The sequence below is a fragment of the Gordionus sp. m RMFG-2023 genome, chromosome 2 (assembly GCF_954871325.1).
Source record: "Gordionus sp. m RMFG-2023 chromosome 2, tfGorSpeb1-WG-v2, whole genome shotgun sequence".
NCBI lineage: Eukaryota > Metazoa > Nematomorpha > Gordioida > Chordodea > Parachordodidae > Gordionus > Gordionus sp. m RMFG-2023.
In genome coordinates, this window is record NC_088776.1 from 27716182 (window position 1) to 27728757 (window position 12576).

At 26.1% G+C, this 12576-nt stretch overlaps 1 protein-coding gene across 1 annotated transcript in view; it reads left to right on the forward strand.

Moving 5' to 3' along the window:
* Window positions 1-12576, forward strand: part of LOC135925587 (isocitrate dehydrogenase [NAD] subunit beta, mitochondrial-like) — a 49359-nt gene continuing 36783 nt past the window's right edge. Inside the window, exons 1-2 of the mRNA XM_065460994.1 lie at window positions 1-80; window positions 118-177. Coding sequence (XP_065317066.1) covers window positions 60-80; window positions 118-177 — 81 coding nt within the window. The 5' untranslated portion in view covers window positions 1-59. The remainder of the gene's footprint in view (window positions 81-117; window positions 178-12576) is intronic.

Consider the following 12576-nt stretch of genomic DNA (forward strand, 5'->3'; position numbering starts at 1 on the left):
ATTAATTTACAGCTGCTATCAATGTCAGTCAATTTTAATAATATTAAGGTTAATTAAAAATGATTCAAACATTTAAAGTATATATCATAGAATGTATATGAATTATAATCAATATTTAAGCATCCAGGACTTTTATCAGCTCTAAGTCGATGTTATTCTCTGAATTCTCCCATACTTGTATTATTTTATTCATATTCAATAAAATTTTATATTGCATATACATTTATTTTCTTAAATATTTACTCAATTGACAAGTTATATTATATTATTATCTTTGATTAACAATTGTTTATATAGCATAAAAGCATTACTTTATTTAAAATATCTGAAATTTTTAATTGAAAGTTAATTTAGTAATAAATCTTAGTAGATTTGAGTGAAGATATAAAACACAAACATATAATAGTAGGCAAGTATGATATATGTTTTCAACAAGTATATAGCCAGTTTGGGTTATTAAAAAACAAATTCCTTAATCAAAAAATGCAAATTATTTATAAAATATTTTTGAAGAAATATAAACCTTTTTTTGAATTGTAAAGTATCCCCATTTCAAAAAGAATTTATAGAAATAATAATATAAATTGCAAGTTTAAGAGAATATCTTTAGGCATAAGATCAACCAAATGAATACCTAAATATAAAATAATTTTATATAAAAAATATTTAACACAAACCCATAATCCTACAGAAATGAGGGCCAATTGATTTCAGAATTTAAATCTTGGTATGAAAGAGAAATTCTAGCAGATAATCCAACAAATTTTATGAAGCATTGCATCCTTTAAAATATATTTTAGAATTTTTTCCAAATATATTAAAATTATTGTATATGGTAAAGATATCAATAAGCACAAGCACTATGAGAAACTTTTTCTTTGCTCTATAGAATAAATACCCCAAAATACAGCATCAGAAAATATTAATTTAATGGATTGGTACTTACATATAGATTTGTAGGGGTATACTGATTAGAGGTGGGAAGACCTATTCAAAAATAATTCGAATATTCGATTCGATTCGAATAATTCGAATCTAATCGAATAATTACGAATACGAATAATAAATTATTTGTTTTATCTGAATATGAATAATCATTTATTCGATTCGAAATAAAACGAATTATTCGAATAAAACGAATTATTCGTAATATTTAATAAATTGTTTAATAAATCTAACATTTGTCATAGGAAGAATGGGAGGATCTTATTAAAATTAAAGCTATACTATAGCCTTTATATGAAACTACAAATATGGTATGTGGGGAGAATTATCCTACTTATAATTTGGTTATACCTTATTATATTTTAATTCTTGAACATCTAAAAAATGAAAAACCTGGTTTCCATAAATCCTTTAACAATATTTTCAAAGTAGCAGTGATAAATTGTTGAGCTATTATAATTTAACTGCCGATGATGCAATAATAACCACAATATTAGATCCCAGGCTCAAAGTAGAATATTTTAAATCAATATCTGTTGATTATGATATTGATATTGATATATCCAAGTTAATGGACAAATTTAAAGAGATTTACAATAGATATACAGGTATTTAATTTACCCCCATTTAAATATGATTTTATTTTATAAGCTCATAATTATAACTGTCAAACAAATAAGGATAAAATTCAACAAAACAGGCTATACATTGTTTTTAAACAAAATAATATTTAACTGTGTGAAATAGATTTTTATCTGAGTGAACCAAGAGCAAAGAGTGATACTGACCCGTTAATGTGGTGGAAGGCAAATGCATATCGGATCCCCATACTCTCGAAAATGGCAAGGGATTATCTATCTATAAAAGGAACATCAACTGCTTGTGAAAGGCTTTTCTCAGTTGGAACTAATTTATTGTCAAAAAACCGCATGTCATATAAGGAAGAAAATATAAGAAAAACTCTTTGCCTTAAAAATTGGCTTAAATTATAAATTAAATTAATAATATATATTTTAATTTTGTTTATAACTTGATTATATATTATTTATTATCAGATTACTGATTACATATTATTATAATTTTTTCTGTTTAAAATCAAATTTGTAATAAAAAAATTTGTTAATATATTTGAGTATGATTTATTTTATTAAAAAAATTAATTCGAAATATTCGAATAAATCGAATCAAATACAAATAGTAGATTTTATTATTCGTACGAATTCAAATAGTAAATTATTCGATTCGTTATCGAATATGAATAATGCACTATTCGATTCGAATTCGTTTTCGAATAGGCCTAGAGGTGGGTGTGGACCTAATTTTTTATTCATGGCACACCCACTCATATTGGCAATAAAAAAAATCCATGCCCTTTCACACTTACTACTAAGAAAATTTTGGCTCAACCCACCTGCCCAGATAATATTTTGATCACACTTAATAATCATAGTGTTTTTAAATTTTTTAAAACTTTATTATTATACTTTTACACTTTTTTGAATTTATTTTATTATAGTTTTTATTTTTCTTATTCCATATTAATAAAACAAAATGATTAAAATCTATAAATCAAAATTTTTATTTAGAAAAAGAAGAATGTCCATGCTTTTTTATTTCAATTGTGTTCACCTTTTCTCTAATAAACAATTGGCTATAGAAAATTCATTAGAAGCTGAACTTGACAGACTGACAAAATTTTACTAGCTAATTTTCTCAAAAAAGGAAATGTTTCCTGCTATGAGCGATGAATTTTTTGAGTTTATCCTCACAATTTTTATCAGTAGATGTTGCTTCGTCAGATTCATTTAGAAATTCTCTAAATGTTTCATTTAGAATATACGGTTTTTTATGTGTGCAGAATGTTAGAAAAGTTATAAATGTTAGTTGGCATTGACTTATGCATATCAGCTAATTTTATATCATTTTGCATTTTTAAGATTGTTCTATATATACATCTTCCTTTTCTTCTTCTATTAAAAACTTAAGACTTTTGAACGGATCTAGAATTAAGCCTACCTTATGTAGTGGAGCATAATAAATATTCCCTTTAAAGAAAAGTTGTCCTATTTTTAGGGTTTTCATTATTATTGTATCACCTTCAGACAGTGGGCCCAACAGAGGGGGAGGGTCCGAAGCAACTACTTTTAAAAAGAATGGAGGTACTTTTTAAAAAAAATTTTTTTTTATATTTAATTCTTTTGTTGTTTTACAACACCCATTCATAACCAATTGATTTTGGTTTTTGATATCGGACTCGACCTTATGATTCCGTTAATACATATTAAATTAAATAATAAGTAGTAGGTCTTATTATTACATTTTAATAAATTTTGGTCTAGGTTGTTATCTGAGATTTTGTTATAAAATTATTTTTCCAATTTCAAAATATGCCCAAAAATAACCAAAAAAAAATACAAAATGCTTAATTAATAATTGCACTTGAAACATTACAATCCAAAAAGGAGAGGTATATATACATTCATCATTAAATATAATATTTTATTTTAGCCTTAAAACCAGTGTGTTTTATGCTGCACTTGATTTGATTATTATGCAGTTTAATGAAAGACTTAATGATAAATCGATGAAATTTTTAAATCAGGAAAAGTCAATCGTTAAAAATAATATCGAGGATATCAGTGAATTTTACAATTTAAATTTAAGTCAAATTGAAGAAATTTTGAAGTTTCGAAATATTTATGATAGCTAAAAAGGGGTTGTAATTATTACACGTGATTTAAAGAATTTAAAGATTTTTCATATTCTGAGAATTGTAAATTTATTTAATTGAAATATTTTTACTAATACACTATTTAGCTTCTTCTTCTGATGATGATAATTCTGAGACTTATGATTGAGACTGGAAAAACTATTCGTTTATTTTACCTTATTATCGTCTACTTAAAATTTTTCTTCCTTCCTTAATTTAACAATTTAATAAAAATTTTTATTAATCATTCCTACTACCATGAAAGATCCATTTCTTAATAATTTAACCATTTTATCAATGGAAAAATGTTTATTTAAATAATTATATTGATAAAATTATAAATTCTTTCCCTTTCTCTTCTCCTAATTTGTCTAAATTATTAATTTAAAAATAATATTTTTAAAGTATATATTTGTTTGCATTTTATTTATATTACTAGCTGATATCCCGTCAAGAATGACGAATAATTATTTTCATATGGACAAATAATAAATTTTACCTTCATTTGACGATGTATGAATCATAATAGTAAATAAGAGGAATCGTATTCATCCTTCCAAGATTTCTATAAATTTGAAAAGCCAAATATATTATGAAAAATATGGAATAAAAAATATGATTTGTTAGTTATGATATTTATCAATTCTTCTAAGAAATTTTCCACATCCAGACGCAATGGTTTTTGCTCTCTCACTTCGTATAAAATCTACATTCTTCTCAAAGAATCATTTAAATGCTTTTAAAATCTTCCTTTATACTCTTTTAAAAAAAGTCCTGCCATCATAGATTCGAATCAATTATGGGGGCAAACCAGATCATCTCACAAACACTGTGGTTATCTACCCCATTTCAATGGGCTATTTAGAAGATTATAGCAAAAATAATTGCCATAGATCAAAACAAAGGGTCTTAACTTATTAAGTATACTTATTAATTAGGAATTGGTGTTTAGGGAGAAGGCAAAATAGCATCACATGCCATTTGTATTCCAAAATCCTCCTCCCAACATATCTATTATCAAAGTAGACTTTGAAAATGCTTTCAATAGCAAATTTCGTGAACACTTCATAAATTGTTTTTATTCCAAATTTCCTGTTTATCCAAAATTCCTAGAGACATACTGTAACATTATAACTCCTTTATTCAGCCCACATGTCATGAATTCTGACGAAAATCCAGCAGGGGTAAACGTCCTCGTTTATTTTACCTTGGTATTCATTATCTCATCCATTATCTTAAATCTAAATTTGATTTGGATATAAATATTTGGTATCTTGATGATGGAACAATCTGTGATACTCTTCCTAAAATTTGGTTTTCAATTTCTTGAAGCCAATTTTAAAAAACTCATTCTTAATAAGTCCAAATCTGTTTCCATGATAACAATATACAAAACCCTCATGCAAAATTAAATTTTTTATTGAGTACATAAATAAAAAATATATAATTAAAAAAAAGTATACAAAGTTGGATTAAGAAAAAAAATTGCATTGTTGGGATTCGAGCCCAAAGCCATCAGTTTCGTAAGCGACGCTCTTGTCGATTAATGCACAGCTTTTCAAAATTGACGATTTTTAAAATATATATTATAAATTGTGACACTGTGACTGTGACACGGCTTTTATATATATTATTAATTATAGATAGATAAATATATGTTTATGATGTATATGGTAATGTTAGATATTATTTTAATGGATGCTTTGATGAATGAGTGTTTGACATGGTATGATGCTATAAGAATACTATTAGTTATTACGTTGTGAAAAATTTAAAAATAATAAGAATACCTATTTAATAGTTTGAATTTTTAAGTAGCAACAAACATTGAATCGTATGTGAATATGTCACATTTAATTATTTTATTTTCTATTTAATTAATTTAGCCATATAAAGAATAAAAAAAAATCTTTGCTGGGATTCGAACCCATGACCCTCACATTTGTAAGCGACGCTCTTTCCTATTAGGCCAAAGACGCTTTTAAAATCGTGAATTTTAAAATATATATTATAAATTATGACACTTTGACTGTGACTCGGCTTTTATATATTATAGATATATTAAAGATTGATGCAATAAAAATTATAACGTATTTAAATTAAATTTATTTATTACCGAATTTCCATTGCTAAACGAGAGTTGGAAGATATATTATTTTTCATTCAAGTCGGAAAAAAATATTGTTTATAAAACGCAGAAGTTTTTTTTCCAAAAATTATTCCTTTTTTTTAAAAGGAATTGAATTAAATTATAAAATATATATTATAATTTTAAAATTGCAAATTTATATTCATAAAATAACAATTTAATTAAAATTTCCGTTATTTATGGGAAATTTATGTTCACGCCCAATCACTCTCGGTAAAAATTTCAGGAAGACCCTTCATGCCTTTTAAGTTTTATTCACACTCGCGCTATGGTTCGCGCATAATTTCACGACCCGCGCCCACCTCAAGTACCTATACCACTTTTTGGATGCCTGTCAAAATTACCTATATTAAATAGATCGGCCAATTACCTATCTATATCATATCTGATTTTGTATTCTATAAACATACTAATCTTTTTAATTTTTAATGCATACATCTAGTGTTGCAAAATCGTTCCATTTAATTTTAAAAACGGCTAACTTACTATTTTATCCAGAAAAATATTACACAAGGATTTTTCATAGATGACACAAAAGATTGGACATCTATTAGCAAATTCTCGAGGCTTAGGCAATATTTTTTTGTCTAAAATATTGAGTTAGACGTTTTTAAAAATCTTCTCAAATGAGCGATCACTAATCTATAATTTAACTAGGTCATTTAAATTATAATGATCTAATAGTTTATATTCATAGTATTTAAAATATTTTTATTGATAAATCACTTATTTATATAATAACATTAATCTATTTACATAATAAGTAACAAACAAATATATAATGAAATTTGATATAAATTAAACGCCACTTTATCGGATCGGAAAATTTTATAATATTGGCCGATAACCGATATTTTAAAAATCACGAAATATAGGCCCGATATGATAAAAATATCGGTAATCCCTAGAAATTTGATTTATAGTATAGAGCAACTTACTGAAAAATTGGCCTAGATTTATAAATGATATATTTTGATTAAACTTTTTAAATCATCATATAATATAGTGATCTGCATCAGGCCTAATTTTTCAAACCCGGCCCGATCTCGAACGAAATTTATTTTATTTGTCCCGAAAAGCCCGACTTAAAATAAAAATTATTTGTCCTCCCGGCCCAGCTCGAATTTAATTAAAGATAGAAAAATAATTTTTTTTTTGATTTAAAAAAAATATTATACAAATAAAAAATATTAGCGTTTTGTTTCTTGTAGGAATTTTTTAAAATATATCAATGTATTTGAGAAAATGTAATGATATCATATTTAAAAATTTATGCCCAACCCGGCCTGGCCCTAAATTTTTTAAAAAAAATTAGGCCTGGCCCAACCGATTTTCAGATCTCTAATATAATGTTTAATTCTATGATGTTTTATTTTGATTTACTTATCAAAAAATAAGTTTACAACACATAATATTTTTTTCAATATCAGGAATAATTTATAATCACCCTTTAATATTGTGTATCTTCCAATATTATATTGTGTGTGTTCAAATGTTTTAAAATATGATTACAATTAATTCTAATAAATTTTTAATGTTCCAAATACATCGTTTCTATTAGGGCTGTGCCGATATTAAGGTCGTGGGGGGGGGTATGGTATTCCAACTGCATTCCTGCCATTCTTCTTGCATGTTCTACCCGGCTGCTCCTAACATCATTTATCATCTCTATGTATCCATATTGCTTCTTCCCTAGCTGAGTTTAACTACTTTATTATATAATTAATATTTGTATGTAAATCTATCCCCTCCCTCTATTTATTCCTCACCTGACTTATATGTACAGTCTCAGTTTTTCAATAAAAACAATTTCGTTTTACAATATTTTTATTCCCTTTAATCTGCATTGATCTCTATTCTGCCTTCAATTTTTTCCTCGACTTTGTTTTATACTATATTTTTTTTACTACACCCTTCTCCTATTTAAAAGGACTACTAAATAACCGTATCCAAATCAAACTTCCTATTGGAAATTTTTCAACCTATATCTGTTCTTTCGGCTTTACTCTTTCTTTTAAGTAATCCGATTCCGTTCTTGTTTTTCCTAAAATATCTGCTTGAGATCTTCCTTTGGACGTTTTGTGTTATTGTATACTAACATTGATAACCACTATTTCCCTTCTCTATATTTTTCTTTCTTTAACCAACTCTTAATTATAGCTAACATAGCTCTACTTGTCGGTGGGATCTTGGATAATATGGTGGCGAAACCAAATGTTGAAACTTCCATCTATCGCAAAATTTACCAAATGCTTTACCTTATGACTGTTACTAACGTCTTCATTAATCCACATTTACCTCCAAAATCTTTTATATTACCCAAAGCTACCTTGTTGTTAAACCTGAGTCCTGCTGACAACCTATCTATTTTGAACCTGCATCTACCATGATAAAATATCTTTTCTTCTCATAATCTAAAAAATCTACATGTATTCCTTCGTGGAATGCTGGTCTCTGGCCATTTATTTTTATTTCTTGATGATACATTAGTCCACATATTGCTATCACAGCTGTTAGCCGCTTCTTCTATCTCGCTATTAATTGTGGGCCACCAAATATACTCTCTTGCTTTGTTCCTCATTATTTCTATGTCTTGATGTCTGGCATGCATAGCTGCTAGCATATATTTTCTTAAAGAAACAGGAATTGCTAAACGATATCATTTCATTAAACAATTGTCTTCCATACTTAATTCACTCTTAGTATTATTTAATTCATTTCCTAACTGAAACCTCTACTATTAATTCTGGGCTCTATTTCTTTATTTCTATTTTCTTAACAAACAATTTTGGAAATATATCAGGTAAACTATTTTGTTTACCCGCTCTAATTCTTATTTCAAAATCGAAGCTACCTACCAATAACTTACAGTTTAGGTGAAATCATTAATTCTTTATTTTCCTTTTTTAAACAAATAAACTAAAAAATAAATTTAATTATTTTCATGTCTATTATAAATAAAAATTATCTATTTAGAAAAATATAACTAATATTTTTGTAGGCAATACTTATTCAAATTTTAATTTACTAAAAAAACTATCTTTAATTTTTTTTTTTTATTTATTATTAACAAATCCTTTATTTTCAATTTTCAAATAATATAAAGTATTAAAAAAAACGAAAATATAATATTTTATGTTTTAATATATTTAAAAATGTTTGAAAAATATATAATAATACTATAAAAAAAAGAACGGAGATGGTGTGACGCAGGGAAACAAAAATGATAAAGGGACGTAAGTGTTGTCTAGGATAGCTCTTTGGCTAGAAGACTACCATTGAAACTGATATAATTAGCTTTGAGAATCGCTATGGATAATCGTTGACGAAGAAAAAAAACCCTCTCGAGGTTCTTCTGAGAGTTTGCTGATTTGTGATCCTAAGTTTTTGAAAAATGCTAAGGCGAGTTTGCCGAAGGTGCCAAGAGTGATTGATATGATATGAAGCAATGATCGTTCAATATTTCTGTGTATTTAGAAGTTTTAAGTTGTTCCTTCTGGTCAAGGATGTTGATGGCGTGGTTGGATGGGGCCAAGGGGTCAATACAGGAATAGTCCCATACCAAAAGTTGGCCTCTCCTCCATGAGATTTGAGAAATCCCGTCAGGACGTTTACCGTCAGATCTAAAAAGACCCTGTGGTTCTAGAGTGGAAGGAAGATCTAAAAAGACCCTGTGGTTCTAGAGTGGAAGGAATTAAAAGTAAAATTATTTAAATAAAGTAATTTAAAAAAACAATTTTAAAAAATATTTAAATAATAAAAAAAACTCTCTGCACACTTGCAATAATATATTATATAAATATATGATCATATAGGTTATTGAACTTGTTTACCACACTTTCGATTTTAGAGGGCTAAGAAATAATGCATTTGGGATACCTCTAACTATTGTATTATTAAAACTTAAAAAATTGGCATTAAATAATATCAAATTTTGTAAGCCGCACATAATTAAAATTCTACATGGCATAGATAAAAGGTATACGGTTGAAATATCTACAATTTATATTTGGAATAGATTAGAATATATCTATAGCTGGATATATACTAGATCAATTATTCACCCATTATTTAATTGGATTAGCCATAGTTCGAGGTCAGCGAAGGAATGAAGCTTGACCTTATTTCCAGTTTGAAAAAAGATCCTGGCAAATATAAAGAAAAATTAAACATGATTTCTTTAAATAACAATACACATACCAGACTAATTCTGATAAAGATTAAAAAAAAATTGGTGAAGATCTGATGAATGAAGATTCTTGTGAATATGATCTAATAAGTTTTTTTGAAATAAAGACCATTCTTCATATATTTTTGATAATTTCCCAATTAAAATATTTATGTATTAAATATAATACAACCTTCCCATCCTCTGCGCCAGTTGAACATGTATTTAACACTGCGAAAACTGTGTTGATCATTGTTGGCGAATTCTTAGATATTTCTAACCTTTCAGAAAAATATGTATTTGTAGTATAGGAGAAAGATTCCTATGTACTAATAATCAGGCCACTATTCATCATGATTAATTGGGTGGGTCTGTTTATCAATCGGCCAGGAATTATCACTAGAATAACCACATAATAATTCACTTATTATTAAATATCGCTCGGCTGGAAAATGTCGATCGGCTAACCACATAATAAATCATTTATTACTAAATATCGCTCGGTTTAAGTACTCCTTTATTTATATATTACATTTCCAATCATATTCTAGTGGGCTTTCACTTTCCATATTAATTGAGAATTATTAGTTTTTATAAATAAAATAAATATTTAAACAGGTAAAGATATTTTAACTTCAATACTTTTATAAAATTACTCATAACTTATTTTTATTTTTTAAAATCAAAAATAAAAAAATAATATTTTTGAATGCTTAATAAATTTTGCCATATTCTATCATGATGACTAAATATCTATATTTGGGTAAAAAATTAGTAGTCTTTTTTAAATTTTGCAATTTTTATTAATCAGATAAATTAATAACGATAGTAATTCGTTTTATTGATGCATTATTATAAATCATAATTATTTTAACCAAATTGATATAATAATGTTGTTATAATATAATTATCGCGTTCATAAAATATAATTTATTCGACAGAGAAGATTTATATATAAATTTAGGGTAATAAAATTATATATATTGACGAAATATATTCAATATTTTAGAAATATTGGATATTTAGATACTTTAATGAATTTGACGTGCAAAATACGTGAATTGCCAAGAGCTGCACTTAATGGCATATATGAATTTGCTCGGCCCAAACATTTATATTTAGAGCCGAATCTAGTATCTCATGATACTCACCCATATATTTGTATTAATTTTATAGTTTGAAAAAATTCGAATGATTTTTATCGTAATGTTGAGGGTTCAAAATTATTTCTCTTGCCGTTATCAGTCTTTAAAAATATGATGTATTTGTGTTTTATATAATGACATTGAAACCGTCCGGTAAAAGCAATTACCATTAGATTCAATTTCCTGCGGAATATAATTTTCTAAGATTGAAGATTGCGCCATTTATATAATTTTTTCACTTGTAGAATCTTTTGATATTTTCTTTTAACGTTATTGGTTGTAGATCTCTTAATTAATTTTTTTCTCTTAAGACCATAGCTGGATTCCTTTTTAATTTGCAGAAAAGAAAAAATTAATTTTTCTCAAATGATGAATTTTGAGTAAATAAAAAAATTGACGATAACTTTAAATCAATAAAGATTTTTATAAAACGTAACATCAAGGTTTTATAAAAATTGACTAAATAAAATTTATTGATATCAAAATAAAATGGCTAAATAATAAAAATCTTTGATTTCAAATTTTGGTTTGTGAAAAAGTGAGTTATCTGAACCCTTGTGCGAATATTCAGAGTCGGCACACAACATTGGGTAAAATTAATATTTATATTAATATTTTTTAAAACAATTCACAAACTACCCTACCAGTCTAATTTTCTAAAAAAACTGCGATTTTTATTCAAAATATCCAAAAACTATTTGATTATTCCTGAAAAATAATTTAATCCACTGGAATTTATCTTATAAGTAGGGCTACACCTATCCGCAATTATTTTACCAATCCAATCCGACATTTACCCCAAACATCCCCGATACCTATATTACATCGATTTTTATGTCATTATTTTTTATAAGATAATGGAATAATAATAATCTGTATATAAATTTTCAGCGTTTTAATCAGAATATCTATTTATCCCCGCTCTTAAAATTAAAAAAAAAGTTTCAGATATTTTTTAAAATTCTAAAATTATGTCTTACCTGTAAATAAATAGCAGATAAAGGATTATATTTATAATATATAGAGTAAATAATGTCCGATTTTATAAAATTATGGCCCTAGAATAATAATATATAGTTCCATATATTTTTTTAAATGATGATCACTAGAAATTCGAACGATTTAAAAAAAAATGTATCTGTTATTTTAACTAAATCTTAATATAGCATCCTCCATTGTGAAGAATTCGAAAAATTGGTTATTATATGTCATAAATTATTTTAGCATCTGTCATTACTATTTTTGTTTTTACTTTCTCTTAAAATAACGTTACATAGTTTGTTCATTCAAAAATATATAATTTTATTACTTTTATAAATAAAAAAAGTTATGAGTATATTTAATTTTATAAAAGTATTGAAGCTAAAATATCTAATAGATAATTTTTATACCTGACTAAACATTTATTTTATTTATAAAAACTAATTAATTCTCAATTATTATGAAAGTGAAAGCCCAC